The 15926-nt window shown below is 39.3% G+C and overlaps 1 protein-coding gene across 4 annotated transcripts in view; it reads left to right on the top strand.

The window, feature by feature from the left end:
* The window catches only part of RHOT1 (ras homolog family member T1), a 56640-nt gene that overhangs the window by 7852 nt on the left and 32862 nt on the right, over positions 1–15926 (top strand). For all 4 annotated transcript variants that reach the window (XM_037070444.1, XM_037070446.1, XM_037070445.1 and 1 more), the window contains exons 2-8: positions 6212–6270; positions 8370–8451; positions 10597–10640; positions 10843–10896; positions 11051–11103; positions 15215–15323; positions 15630–15731. In XM_037070444.1, the coding sequence (XP_036926339.1) occupies positions 6212–6270; positions 8370–8451; positions 10597–10640; positions 10843–10896; positions 11051–11103; positions 15215–15323; positions 15630–15731 (503 nt within the window). The remainder of the gene's footprint in view (positions 1–6211; positions 6271–8369; positions 8452–10596; positions 10641–10842; positions 10897–11050; positions 11104–15214; positions 15324–15629; positions 15732–15926) is intronic.

Here is a 15926-nt window from a genome sequence, read left to right as displayed (position 1 = left end):
TCTCTCCCAAATGTATTCTTCTTGCTCTGCAGCATTACTTGCCAAGAAGAAAAAATAGACAGGAGGCCCAAGTTCTAGATTTCTGGATGCTGGATAAAGAGGACAGCGGCATGGCTCATTTTACATAACATAACTTTTGCCTCATTGTGCAGAATGATGTGGAATTGGGATGGACCGTTGTGGGTGTTGAGAGGAATGCTGCCTGAGCTAGCTGAAGGTTTGGGGTGCTGAGTCCCTAAGCAAAGCCATGATGAAAGGAGTTATTTAAGGAAAAAAGTTATGGAATGCTGCATGTAAGACAACAAGTTTTAGAAACTACTGGACCCTATATTGCCTGGTGAGTCCCACTTGTTCTTATAGGTAGATGAATATTCCTGCCAAATCACTTTCCCATGCACGGTTAGTCAGTTAACAGATACAAGTTGGAGATCAGTCTGCTATTTCTAGGCTGCTTTCAGGTGTGTGATCTAATGCGGCTTGCACTTTTTCCTCTGTTATAGGCCTGTTTTCTGGGGGTAATGCAGGATGGTTTATACTAACCATAGAATATCAGCATTTATACTGTGTAGTCCATTTAAAAACAAAGATGAGAAAATTGAAGCCTAGAGAGTGTCAATGACAACTCTGGGTCCCACTCTTAATGACCAAACAGGTTCCCAAATCCACATTTTCTGGCCCATTCCAGTCCTCACTTAATTCCTGTAATTCAAGCTCATCATCATCACAACATGTGTTTATTTAATGCATGTCGCATATTGTCCCAAGCATTATCCATCTGCCATTTTAATGAACTCTCTTAACCAATTCAGTGAAGCTTCTCAGCGTCATATTTGAGATGAGCACATTGAGGCTTGATGACTTGCCTGAAGAAAGACAGCTAGTAAGAGCTGGAACTAAGATTTCAGTTCTGGCTGATTCCAAAGGATGTATTCTCATTTTTCTTTACAGTGAATATTTGGTATACTATTTATTTAAAAGGTATAGAGAATAATACAACAAATGCCCACCACCTGGCTTAAGAAATGAAACATAACTGATAAAGTGAAGCCTGCCCCACTCCGTTTCCCTCTCTCCCTCAGAAGTAGCCAACCATGGAATCTCCAATCGGCGCCCTTTACCACAGAGCCGTGCAGCTCCATTTACTAAGTGCGTTTCTGAGGAGCTAGGGATTTGGCAGTGAACAAGAAAGGCATCTTCCTGCTCTTGTGGGGTTTCCTGTAGGTGATAGTGAGATACTTGTTCCTTAATCTTTCTGGAAAAACCCAGTAGCTGGTAGGAAGTACCAGGTGTTCACCAAGGTCAGCTGGGGAGGCCTTTAGGAAACCATTGGTGCCGCGCCAGAAGGCCGCCTGGGTATCACACAGGCCCGGTACTGTCTTGGGAACACACATGCCTTTTCTCCTTTAAGAGCTTTTCTGTTTCCTGCTGTGTTACCAGCCTTCGAGGGGAAGAAGATACTCCCTTCTCCTCCTGTGCGTTCCTGCCGCCCCTTCCTTCCTTTAAGTAGGGCGATTGGACGTAGCACTTGACCCACACCTCTGTGTGGCAGTTTTATCCGTCTTGTTTAATAATGCATTTTCCATGTTATCCCCACTCAAGACTTGGTCCAGGTAGGTGGCAGGTGTGTCTAAGTGGAACTCACACTCTTGGGTAGAATTTTTATTACAGTGCTTCTCAGTTTTTTGAGCCATCACTTCCTTTTATAAACACAAAACTCCCGTACCCTCTGCATTCTGACAATTTTTGGATACTGACTGGTGTCCTACAATTCAATTCAATTTTAACATTAATTGTTTGGTGCTAGCATCAGATCTCACAAGTTAAAAGTCAAGGTTTTCAACAAGATCACCCTTACTTTAGATGTCAGCTTGCGAAGTGGGGCCCCCAGACTACCCACGCTTATTCCTGGCTGACTACAAATTTGGGGCTTCCCGTTAGCCCCTCGGGTTTGATAATTCACTAGAGTGCCTTGCAGAACTCAGGGAAGGTCAATACTTATGATTACACAAATGAACAGCCAGATGGGGTATACAGGGCACCACAGGACGAGGTCTGAAAGGGCCCCCAGCGCAGAAGCTTTCGTTCCTGTGTAGTCCCGGCACACCACCTTCCTGGCTCGTCAGTATTCACCAACTGGAAGGCTCCCCTGAGTGTTAATGTCCAGAGTGTTTATATGGGGCTTCATTATGTAGGCGTGATTGATCGAATCATTGGCCACGCGACTGAGATCGATCTCTAGCACCTCCCCCTCCCTGGACTTTTTGGGTTAGGGCTGGAAGTTCCAACACCGTAATCATATGGTTGGCTTTCCTGGCAACCAGCCTCCATCCTGAAAGCAATCCAGGCCCTCCCTTACCCACAGTGAGTCACAGCCAGAGGATAAACTTGAGTGTGGCTGAAAGAGACTAGCAGAAGACCCTCCTGCCACTTAGGAAATTCCAAGAGATTTTGAAGCTCTTTTCCAGAAACTGGGGATAAAGACCAGGTGTATTCTTTATTATATCATACCCTCCTTTAATGTTATTTGAAATGGCAACATTTTTATTGAAAACAGATTGAACAAAGTAACTTTAGAATTTTTTAAATTGCCTCAGCAGTTACCGGCTATCCACAGCTCTTCAATTGCTCCTAAGAAAAGCACTGAGAGGGGTAGTTCCAGAACCTCCAGGAGGTGGGACTCATTTCCCAAACGGCAGTGCCGAAGCTATAGCAGTACTCTGGTGCTGGGCAAGGTGACACAGTGCATTCAGTCTGGTTGATGCGATGGAGGTCCTTTTCCTAGTCATAAAACTAAGAAAATTCAGCTCATCATCCAAGGGTTCCTAAATGTATTGGTATTGCATTAATGCAAATGCATGCATGTTAAGTATGTACCTTATGTTCATAACAGTTTGGTATAAGTTGTGTGGCACAGGGGTAGTTCAGAGGAGGAAGGGGAGGGATATAGTAACCCTGGGGTGTCTCTAGGGATGAGGTAGGATTTGAGATGTCCTTGGGAGATGGCTAATACTTGGAGAAGCAGAAGGGAGAGAGGTGATGGTATTTTAGGTGAAGAAAACGACATGTGAGGAGACGGGATTTACCGTGGCTTCTTTGTACTTAGACACAGTGGTATGGCCTTATTTGAGCAGTTTGTGCATGTGAAGAATAGTGGGAAATGAGACTAAATAGATGAGCTGTGTTAAATTATGTATGATTTTCAAAGGCCAGGAGAATAGTTTCACCTTGATGTGGTAGGTAATTGAGAATCAAGGAAGGCTTTTGATCAGGTGAGTTAGAAAATGAAAAGAATATGTGAGAAACATGGGTTGGCATTTGTATTGTTGGCAGATTAGTGAGAAGAGAGATTGGAGAATGGGGTAGGGAATTGGAAACTGGGACCTGCCTGGTATGGCTCAGTGGATTGAGCACCAGCCTGCGAACCAAGGGGTCGCTGGTTTGATTCCCAGTCAGGGCACATGCCTGGGTTGCAGGCCGGTTCCCAGTGGGGAGCATGCAAGAGTCAACCTTGTCTCTAAAACATTGATGTTTCTTTCCCTCCTTTTTCTCCTTCCCTTCCCCTCACTCTAAAAGTAAATAAAGAAAATCTTTTAAAAAATTAGAACAATTTGAGCCTCCGAATAATGACACTAACAGATTATAAACTGTAGAATAATCCACGACTACCATGCTAATGTGAATCAGAAGGGAAGTCTTTTCCTATGGTAGAATGCAAAGTAATGTAGAAGGTTTGATAGAAATAGAAATTTTTAGGAAAGTCATGAATGGTTGCTAAAGCCAGTAGGCAAAAGTTTGATGAGAAACAGGATATTTACATAGTCTCAAAGTATCTCCTCATAAGATACTTATTAATTACAAAAGGGAAAATAGTAACTTTATAGTGGAGGAACCTGGCAGGCACCACCTCCTCCAAGTGATGACAGCCGTCATCACCAGTAATGGGACAAAACTGGCATCGCCTCTCTCCTGCCGTGATGCACTGAGAAGGGTGCAGTATCACTCTGGTGGCATTCTTGCCAAAAATGCAAAACCTGAACTTAATCATGAGATGGCACCTTACAAACCCATCTGAGGGATATTCTACAAATTAAATGGCTTGTAGTTTTTACAGATATTAAGGTCATGAAGGATAAAAAAGATAGGAACTCTTCCAGATTAAAGGAGACTAGAGAGACATGGCAACAGAGTGCAGTATTTTATCCTGGGCAGGATAAAAAAAACACCCTGATTTTTCTTTTCTATCAAAGATAATAGTTGTCCAGATGTGAGATGTGATTAAGTCTGTAGATTAGGTAATAGTGTTGTATCACTGTTAATTTCCTGATCTTGACAGTGCACTGTGGTTATGTAGGAGAATGATCTTGGTTTTAGGAAATACGTACTAAGGTTCTTAAGCATAAAGGGTCATCATATCTGCAGCTTAAACTTATGTGTAATAGTATTTGTGTATGCAATGCCTGCTGACTTTAGAGGTCCCCATTCCTTTTCTGTATTTTTTAACTTGCGTTAATATTGTTTAAAGTCTGGCATGAGAGGGAGAAAAGAACACTGGCTTAGCCATCAGGAGATAGGTTATTCTCTTAGGTGTACAACTCACCTTTTAGTGAGATCTTGAGGAAATCACTGTCTCCGGGCCCCCGGGTCTTCATCTGAACACAGTTATCGGGAGCTGGGTAAGCTGACATCGATGATGAGGTTCTAGCAGTTCCGTGATGATGGCCTCTGGCCTCACTGGCATGGTCGGAACTCAGCGACAGTGTTTGTTTTCAGCCACGTGAGGAAGCCCAAGCATTCTCACACCAGTCCGTTGAAAAGAGCCATGGAAATCAGAGCTGGAAGACGTCCGTTACACCATCTAATCTGTCCTCCCCCAGCAGCACTCACTTGTTCACGGCTCGCCCTCTGGGTTGCGAGCAGTGCGCTCCTTTCTAGCTGTTTGTTGTCTTTCTAGAGACTGGTGTTTTTTAGTTCACCCATTCTTTTAGTCATTAAAAAAAAGAGTGCGACTTTTCTTAATTTTAAAATCTTCCAGTTCTTTTATGTGTAGACTTCGGGAATGGTCATTTGCCATTATGGCAGAGATTAATAGGCAGGGAACTGTGGTCCTCTAAAATAACGAAAGGGTTTGCTTGGTCAGCAGTTGGATGTCTGTGGTAGTAATTGTATGATCAGAAAGTGATGGGAATGGAAATCACATTCCAGAATAAAAATTAGGATTTTTAGCTTGTGCATAAAAAAGGATAGGTTAGGAAATACAACAGGAAGGTGTCTCTGCTCTTACTAACCCTTTCAATATGATACCCTAAAAAACGAAGAATGTAAGGCTGTACAGTAGATGCTCTGACCTTTTGGTAAGGATGTAAGTTGGTTTATTCTCTTTTGGAGGTAATTTAATAATGTCTGTTAAAAACAAAAGATTATGCATGCCAACTTGAGTTCCATTTCTAGAAATTTATCCTCTGGAAATACTCATTGTAGCATTGTTTATAAAGGTGAAAACGTAACAATGTGCGTTGTTGGATGGTATTGTAACACAGCATACAATGGATTCTTACACAACTATCAAAAATAATGTAGGAAGCTTTTAAAATGTTAATATAAAATGGATTTATTATTGCTGTTTTTAAAAAGTGTGATAAAATATAGAAACCATAATATTTCACATTTTAACCATTTGTAAGTGTACAGTTCAGGGACATTAAATGCATTTACAATTTTATGTAACCATCACCACTTTCTAGATTTAAAACTTTTTTTATTATCCTCAATAAAAACTCTGTACCCATTAAATGATAACTACCCCCAAGCCCAGAGATTGTTATAAGGTGAAATGTAACATTGCCCAGGTGCATAATTAAGTGATGAACGAGGATTGCCAAATAGTATGAGTTCTGTGATTTCAGTGTGGTACATCTTTATAATATGTTCATTTAAGTGTAGGCGAAATCCAGGAAACTGTCTATATTAAACCATTAATGGGGGGCATTATGGAAGAACTTTGCTTTTAGATCATAAATTTTGGTAATTCTTTGTTAAACAATGAGTATGTGTAATTTTTCTAGGCAGAAAAAGAGGTATACTTTATTATACTAAAACTTGGTAATTTTGATGGCTCTGATTTTAGCTAACACAGACTTTCTGTGTGGTTGCTGAATTTGAGCTTATGTAGAACCTGAACACTTTATTAAAGTAGTAATTTTTGTTTTCACAGCTAGAGTTGGGAAGACATCACTGATTATGTCTCTGGTCAGTGAAGAATTCCCAGAAGAGGTAAACATTTTTATTTCTTTCCTATTTTTAAAATGTTTTCAATTTATCAAAATTGTGCCAAAATGAAACAAATTCTGCCTTTTTTGCATATATTTCCTTTCTAACAGTCATGACTTTGAAAAGGCTTATAATATTTTACACAAGACATCTCTGAAATACAGTACAGAAGAACCACACTAGCTCTAAGTTCCCCTCCATCCTTTGCATTTCCTACTTTGACCTTGGCTAGGATATGTGTCAGCTCTGTGCCTCATTTTTCTCATCTGTGAAATGGGAGCTCAGTGGAATATTAGAGATGATCTAATCTGTATAATCCTTTTTTTTCTTTTGGGTAAATTGTTTCTTAAAAATAAAATGTTACTCATAAGCCCAGAACAAAACAGATGAGTATTCCTTTAGTTAAAGTTAGGGTGGAAGGTCTGGATCCCCACCTGCCTTTCCCCCAATCTTTGAGAGAACCACTAGGATTTTGACACACATCTGAAAACCACTATTACTATCTACTTCCATCATTTTACAAGTGAAGAAACGAATTCATTCTGTATTTGCCTACCTTCTGAGGTAGGATTACGGTGGGTCTCAAATGAGGTAAGATGACTAATGGGAGTGCCACCGAAGGTGAGGTGGCTTCATTATATCACTGGCAATAGATTTATTTACAATTTGGAAGTTCCATTATAAGGGATCGCTGCTTATGACCTTAGGTAGTCAGGATACTAATGTGAGGAATGGGACCAAGGCAAATGAAATGAAAATTCATTTTTTAAGTTTTCTTTCTTCACATAGCAGATGTTATTAGTGCCACAGTTTATATTTACCCTTTTTAAAAACTTGTTTAGGTAGGAATATCTGTATAATTTCAGTATTCAGACAGAAATATGATGTGATAGTATTTTCAACAGTGGCCATATAACCATTCATTATTTCTTTTGCTTTTTTTCCCTGTCAAATAAGATAGATGGTTAAATAACTAACTACTTAATTTATGAAATGAAGCATATTTTCATATGTGGTTTATGGAATTAGCAACATTAATTACAATCACTTAGGATGTAATACCTGAAAGTTTTCTATGATAGTTTAACTTAGTTTAGAATTACTATTTTAGGAAAGTCCTGTTGGGTATGAGTAAGGGATTTTTAAATGAATAAAATCATCTAGTCATTCCAAACAATGTAATCATTAAGAGTAAGACTTATAATATACCCAATCACTTATCTGCTGGAAGAAATGAATTTTGATAATTTGTTTTTTTTTTAAAGATTTTATTTACTAGAGAGAGGGGAAGGGAAGGAGAAAGAGGGAGAGAAACATCAGTGTGTGGTTGCCTCTCACATCCTCCTACTGGGGACCTTACCTACAACCCAGGCATGTGCCCTGACCGGGAATCGAACCAGTGATGCTTTGGTTCACAGGCCTGCGCTCAATCCACTAAGGTGGTATCAGCTCAGTACCAGCTAGAGTGATAATTTGTTTATTTGAGGATTATTTTAGATTAATGTAGTTTCTCATTTGTAGAGTGTCTTAAGCCTTCAACAAAATAAAATGAAAACAACATATTTTTTAAAACTCTAATGTTTTTAAAAATATTTTATTTATTTGTTTTTAGAGAGAAGAGGGGAAGGGAGGGAGAAAGGAGGGAAACATCAATGTGTGATTGCCTCTCACACACCCCCTACTGAGGGCCTGGCCCACAACCCAGGCGTGTGCCCTGACTGGGAGTGGTTTGCAGGCTGCCGCTCACTTCACTGAGCCACACTAGCCAGGGCTAAAAACCTAATGTTTGAAGTGCCAAATTTAGATACTATTTCAGGCTGCATCAGATCTGAAGTATCCTTATATGTTCTGTGCCCACACAGATAGAAATGTGTATTTTTTAATGGTTTATCATATAGCATTAATATACATTTGCATCTGTGATAAAGCACAAAATAAAGCCATTTTTGAGCAAAAATAAGCATTTAAAAGTACAATGCATACCTGTAATAATAGGTATGGATGAAAGGAGCCTATATATAGATAAACTCACATATTCTATGAACAGGTTTGATTGATAATATCCAAAGGTTTTTCTTTTCTGTGTTTGTTTTCAAATGAAGGTTCCTCCCCGGGCAGAAGAGATCACCATTCCAGCTGATGTCACCCCTGAGAGAGTCCCAACGCACATTGTAGATTACTCAGGTAATGCACAACCTGTTGACCTACTGGAGGTGAAGCTGTAGGGATGATTTAATCATCCTCAAAGAGGTATTTACTGAGCTTTAGAAAATGTTAAACAGGGGTGGTCCTTTTTCTCCAGCAGTAAATGGTCACTTGCTGTTCTCGTCTCATTTATATCTTCTTGCTAACTCCACCCAGGCCCTCCTAAAGGCCCCGTCTTTCAGTGCTGTCCCTAATCTAAGTCAGGTTCAGCAATAGTGAGAAGGAAGGAGGAGTGGTAAATGACAAGAAGTAGGTACATCATTACCCTCCTTGAATTGGCAGGTTTTGTTATCAGACATGCTATGGTGGTTTGGGAAGAGTTCCAAATTTAAGACTTGTTGTTTGTTCTTTACTTTTCAGCCTGTGTCTCAAATAAAATAATAGTTGAAACAGTTGTAAGCTTTCTTATTACATTGTACAATAATAGAAGCACATCTGTATTGCTTTTAATAACTTAAATTTTTATGTACACTACTACTTGCTTTTTAATTATTAAATTACTTTGTTTTGTGCTGGGACTTTTTATTTTATTTTTAAATTAAATTTATTGGGGTGACATTGGTTAATAAGATCATACAGGTTTCAAGTGTACACCTCTATGGTACACAGTCTGTATATTGTATTGTGTGCCCACCACTCAAACTCAGATCATCTTCCATCCCCATGTAATTGTTCCCCTTTACCCTTTACTGCCGCCTGGGACTGTTTTCTCTTAAAGGGCCAGTGGTAACATGTACCACTCCGATGGGTGGTTTTGATAATGGGGGAAGCTTTGCGAAGGGAGGAGGTACATGGGAAAATTTGTACCCTCCACTCAATTTTGCTATGAACCTAAAGCTGTTTTTTAAAATGGGTCTAACTACCTTGATAATACTTTGTTTTGCTAAACTAGTATTCCGTGTAGCCTAAAACAGAAATATTAGTACAGTATAGTCCAAAACATGATGCTTTGAATACTTGAAGTGCGACTAGTCCTAAATTGAAGTGTAAGATGCAAGTGAACTCAGAAGACTTAGCATGAAACGTGAGTGTAAAATAGCTCATTAATAATTTTTCTGAGAATATATTGGAATTTTAATATTTTTGATATTTGGGGTTAAATAAAAGTAATTTTGCCCATTCCTTTTTACTTTTCTTAAGGTGACTACTAGAAAATTAAAAATTGTATCTGTGCTTGCTTTACATTTCTGTTGGAGAACACTGTTGGAATCTGAGGGGGGTTGGATGCTTTCTGTTACAGTTTCATCTCTAGCTTTACTCATAGAATTATTCTTCTTTAATATGTGTGGCCATGTAATTAGATTCACTTCAGTATTAGAATTAGAGTCTTAACCCACTGATTATTCAACATATGAAGAGATATTAAAAATGACCAGTTATTTAGCATAATATGAAGTACAGTTCAAATCATTTATGATATTTGTGTAGCTCAAATAACAGGAACATTGGGGGGAAACATGTAATGTAAGATGATCTGAATTAATGTGTGAATAATGGCTTTGCTCTTCATTTGTGTGCTTCTTTGTCTTACCTATGTCATGCCTGTCTCATGCACTTTGGGGTTGTGGGCGCATCCCCTCACTGAGACCAGTTCTGGTCAGAGATACCCTCTACAGAGGGAATTCTTGACTCCTCATTCTCATGCTCTAGTTTTGCTTCTGATACCAGGTTGATATCACTCATATCTGCTATCTGGGTCTCAAGCTTGTACTGCCCAGATTCTCATGTGGCCCTTTAACCTTGTATGTGGATAGACTCTTTGTCTGGGCCTCTGACTTCTCGGCACCCAGTTTTCTAGCTTGGGTTTCTAATCTCTTCTGCCCGACCCTTCTCAACTCTGGTCAGATACCGGCCTAGATTTATAACACAATGCCTTCTGCTCTTCTCTGTCTGAGTTATCCTCTTGCAAACCTGTCTGTCAGTGCCAGCCACTTCCTTATCAATCTCTTCTCCCTACCTCCCTTTGCCCTCATCTTTGCCGCCAAGTCTGGCGCTTTACCAGGAGACGAGGAATACGGGATGTTTGAGGGATGTTAGATGGGCATTGCATGAATTTTAGCGTGGCCATTAATTTTTGTGGATGTGTGAAAATTTTTAAACTCTTTTTTACTTTGTCATTTGTAGAAGCAGAACAGAGTGATGAACAACTTCATCAAGAAATATCACAGGTGAGTTAAAAAATAGTTGTAAGGTTTTTGTGGGAAAACAGTGATGAGTATAAGTCTGCTTTTTTTTGTTCTCTCGCTTATTTTGATGTCATTGCTGACTTTGAGAATGTATTTTTGCTGTAAGTCTTTAGGAACTTTTGTTTTTAGAGACGTGCTAAGTGTTTCTTATTACAAAAATGCTATTTGTTAATTTTTGTTGCAGGCTAATGTCATCTGCATAGTTTATGCTGTTAACAACAAGCATTCTATTGATAAGGTATGACCATGTGGCTTTTTCACTATACTTCATTAAATTTCAGTGGGGGCACTTTCAGAATCGATCCTTAACTTAGAATTTGAGGGGTCTAGAGGCCAGGTCCTTTTCAGAGAAGATCCTTATATGGCTTAGCTCTTGTTAATTTTCATTTTAGGTAACAAGTCGATGGATTCCTCTCATAAATGAAAGAACAGACAAAGACAGCAGGTATTTTTTCTCTCAAATTTTGTATATTGAAAAATATCAAAATTACAAAAGTGTTGCAATAAGTAGTATGATGAATACTGTAAACCCTTCACTTAAATCCACCAGTTGTTACCATTTTGCTGCATTTGCTTTATCTATAGATCTGTCTCTGTTTGCACACACACGCACTCCTCTTTGGGGGAGGAATTATTTGAGGCAGCACAGATATTTGAGAGCAAAGCACAGAATAGAGCTCTGATACTGTAGTGATTCTCCATTTCAGACATGAAATATTTTGATAATCTTACATTTTTCTTTCTCAAACTGCTGCTTGAACAGTACACACCCTCTCTCTTGAGAAGCCCCTTTGTTGAGGAATGTCCCTTCAACAAAGGGACGTTTTCCCTTGTCACTGGCTGCTCATCGTGGTGTGTGTAAGAGCCCCGGACTCGGAGGAAATCGAAAGACCTTGGAGATCTGGTTTGGCTGCTTGTGAGCTTTATGACCTTGATTTCATTGAGCCCATTTCCTCAGCTGTAAGCACAGCTGAGGGTAATACCTCTTGTGGTATTTAAGAACGCAATGAAATAATGATGTGTAAGTGCTTTATAAGTTCTCTGAAAAACTCTAGGGATCTTCACTTAGGAATTTATACAGGGAAATTTGTTTGAAATTCTTTGGAAGACATGTATGTGACAGAAAAGGCAGAACATACACTCTATATTTTTCTCAGTAGGGTGGTAGTTGTAGGTGTATATGCTTTGAATTTTAAGTCAAAATGGAAATAAAACATTTTTCTTGTAGCATTGTATAATTGAACATGTTATTTATGAAGCATTTGAGTTTTTTTAAATGTTAGGAAAGCAACTAATATCTATGTATTATACACATCTGGTCCTTTACTTGCTTTTTTATTTTTATTATTTTATTTTTTAAATTTAATTTCTATTATATATTTTTTCCATTACCATTTAGTCCCTTTATACCCCCCTCACTCCTTACTTGCTTTTTTAGATTTGTTTTTTTAGTTGGGCATTTTCGTGCTTTGAAAACTAGAGATCTGGTTCTAGATAGGTGCCTGTGGTCACTGACCCTTGTTTCCCAGTCTGCTTAAGGAGACCTTAGACTGAGATGGCATTGTGTGTGCTGTGCCTTGCAGCTCCAGTGGCTCCTCTTTGGTTTTAAACTTCACAGTGACATACTGTCAAGGAGAAAAGAACAGTATGACCCTCTAGAGCCACCCTGTCCAGTGCAATAGCCTCTAGTCAGTTGTGGCAATTTAAAGTTAAATTAAGTGAAATGAAATAAAACTAAAAATTCAGTTTCTTGAATACACTTAGTTGCATTTCAAGTGATTGTAGTAATGGACAGTACAAAAGAATGTTTCTGTTATCACAGAGGGGTGTGTAGACAGAGCATCCACCTGCCTGCTCGGACACCTCGTCTTGCTAATTGTTAAAGCTGTTCCCGGGAGGGACTCTTCAGAGAAGGCAGTGTAGCCAGGATCTATCAAGGACTTGGTGGGACCATTGGATTTTTAAAATTTGGCTTTACTATGACAGCTTCCTAAAATGCTGTGGTTAGCTTCCTGGTCCTTCTAGTATCATCTGAAAGTGGCTTTTAGCTATGGCTGGTGTGGCTCAGTGGATTGAGTGCTGGCCTGTGAACCGAAGGGTTGCTGGTTTGATTCCCAGTCAGGGCACATGCCTGGGTTGTGGGCCAGGTCCCCAGTTGAGGGTGTGTAGAGGCAACCACACATTGTAGTCTATAAGTCTATGTAGTCTATAAACTACAGTTATATTTGTTTTTAAGTATACAACATGGTGATTAAAAATTTATATACTGGGGCCCTGGCTGGTGTGGATCAGTGGATTGAGCGTGGGCCTGCAAACTAAAAGATCATGGTTCCATTCCCAGTCAGGGCACATGCCTGGGTTGCAGGCCAGTTCCCAGCAGGGGACACACGAGAGGCAACCATACACTGATATTTCTCTTCCTCTTTCCTTCCCTTCCCCTCTAAAGATAAATGAATAAAATCTTTTAAAAAAATTTATATACTGGCCCTGGCCAGGTGGCTCAGTTGGTTAGAGCACCATCCCATACACTAAAAGGTTGTGGGTTCAATCCCTGGCCAGGGCATGGTATGAGAGGCAACCCATCAATGTTTTTCTCTCCCTTTGATGTTTCTCTCTTCCTTCCTGTCTCTGTAAAATCAAGAAACATAGCCTTGGGTGAGAATTTGAAAAACAGTAAAATAAAAATTTATATACCTCATGCTGTGATCACCACACTCAGTCTAGTAACCATCTGTCACTGTGCAAAGTTACTACATTGTTACTGCCTGTATTCCCAGTGCTGTACACCACATCTCTGTGGTTCGTTTATTTTGCAACTGGAAGTTTGTACTTCTTATTCCCCATCCCCTTTTTCCCTTATTATAATGGTTCTTAATTGGGGGTGCTCATCACTGTCATCTGAGGTACTTAAGAAATATAGATGCCTTTGCCCTACCAATAGAGTATTAGAATTGGTAGGTTTGGAGTAGGGTTTGGACATTTGTATTTTTTTCAAGGTCCCTAAATTATTCTGAGCATACCTTTGGTTGGAAACTACTACATTTTTGGAAACTCTTCTCTGTTTGGAATATATATTTGGGTTATATAGTAGGTCAGATTTGTTTAAATGTAAATAACTACCCTAAGAGGGTAAATAAATACTTGTAAGTTTTCCTCTTGCAATCTGGAGTTCCAACAAGATGATTTGCTTTCACTCTAGAATCTGTTGCAGTGGCACAAATAACAGCTCTCCACTATGCTAGTTCTGTTTGGTTTCCCCATTTGGATTTCTGATAGGCCTGTCAGAAACAAAATCCTTGTCTGAAACAAAACTCTTAATTCCCTGCCTGCCTCCCGACCCCGAAGAAAAACCTCTCCATCTTTTCTGTCTCAGGGGGGTCTACTCATTTTGTCTAGCTAAAAACATACATATTTTTTTTATTTTTGCCTTTCTCTCAACCTCCGTATCTAATCTTCCAGCTCTAACACACTATATCATCCCATAAATATTTCACTGAAAGATAACAAAGGACCGCATTTTAAAAGGTCCAGTGATCACGTCATTCCCCCATGTCATTCCCCCATTCCCATTTTATGCTTACAACAAAATCTACACTCCTTACTACATCTGTAAGTCTTTACGCGTTTGGGTTTTTGCTCCTCTCTTCAGCATTTCCTACTTCTTCTTTTTCGCTTGGGAGTCTCCGGCCACTCTGGGATTTTTGTTTTTGTTCTTTGGACAACGGATGTTTTTCGCTCTGGGCCCTTCGTGCATGCTGTTTCCAGTCCACTCTTCTCTGGCTCCTCATATGGCAGATTCCGTTTCCTTGTTCACTGTTGACCCAAATGCCACCTTGTCAGAGAGATGTTTCCCTGAGTATCACACGTAATTACCATATTTTGCCCTGTATCATGCACACTTTTATGCCCAAATTTTTTAGGGAAAAATAAGGATGCACATTATACATGGGTAGTACTAATTCTGTATCTATATGAATGTTTTAAATTTTTTAATTTATGCTTATGCATTAAAAGTATAACTCTAGAAAGTAATAACTATATCTATATGCAAAATAATACATTGGAATACAATAATTGGTTTTGTTTCTAAATATAAGTAAGTAAAAACTTGAATTAAAAAAATTAAAAGATTTTTTTCCTGAAGGTTTGGGCCAACAACATGGGTGTGCACATGCAGGGCAGTGCCTCATACAGGACAAATAGGGGTAGTCCCCCTTCATTACTTCGTCCTGTGTCCCACTATTTATGTTCTTCATAGCACTTACAGAATTGGAAATTGTCTTGCTTATTGTCCATTTCCTGATTTTGACTGGTAGGCAGGGATGGCACTTTGCCTGTGTCCTTAATCCTAGAACAGTACCTGGCTTCTGGTAGGTACTCAGTAAATATTTGTTAAATATGCTGTCTAGAGTGGGCTTGAGCTGACTAAAATAGAGGGTTCATATTGGGGAGATTAAGTAAGGCTTATTACTTAGAGTGGGTTGTGATGTACATTAAAATATAAATCTAACGGGTTTTGCCTTCCTTATTATTACAATGTACCCTGTTCATTTCAGGCTGCCTTTGATATTGGTTGGGAACAAATCAGACCTAGTGGAATACAGTAGCATGGAGACCATCCTCCCTATTATGAACCAGTACACCGAAATAGAAACCTGTGTGGAGGTATGCCTCATTTGATTTCGAAGTTTGTTGTTGGTGAATTCTCACTAAGCTGAAGTTTGGAACAAGAGACTGGGAGACGTAGCGGGGATGCATTTCCTGCTATTGGGGAGGCCGTGTGAACGAGTCAGAGAACCAGAAGTTGGTCTCTGAGCTCTCTGCGGACAGTCATCTTGTGAAGATGAAACACATCTAAGAAAATATGCGTCGTTCAAGGAATCTTACTGCCTTAAAGTGATAGTTTTAAATTGTTTTTAGCTCTCATAATTTCTTTCAGAGACTAAAATTTTAAACTTTTTTTTTTTTTAGTGTTCAGCAAAAAACCTGAAGAACATATCAGAGCTCTTTTATTATGCTCAGAAAGCTGTTCTTCACCCCACAGGGCCCTTGTACTGCCCGGAGGAGAAAGAGGTAATTACCCCTTGGCCCCCAGTGTGTGTTAGCAGGGGATGGAATGTGTAGGTAGGGACTCGAGTGTGGTAGAGATTTTTTTAGTAACTCTTAAGTATTGTTGTAAGCTTGCGAAATTCACTGCTTATTGTACTTACATTTTCTAGGTACTTTTCTTCAGGTACTCACATTAAATATTCAGAAAAGTATTCCAGC

Source organism: Sturnira hondurensis, unplaced genomic scaffold (genome assembly GCF_014824575.4).
Source record: "Sturnira hondurensis isolate 20B ecotype Veracruz unplaced genomic scaffold, ASM1482457v3 Scaffold0018728, whole genome shotgun sequence".
NCBI classification, from domain to species: Eukaryota; Metazoa; Chordata; class Mammalia; order Chiroptera; family Phyllostomidae; genus Sturnira; species Sturnira hondurensis.
This window is presented reverse-complemented; position numbering and strand designations above follow the sequence as displayed.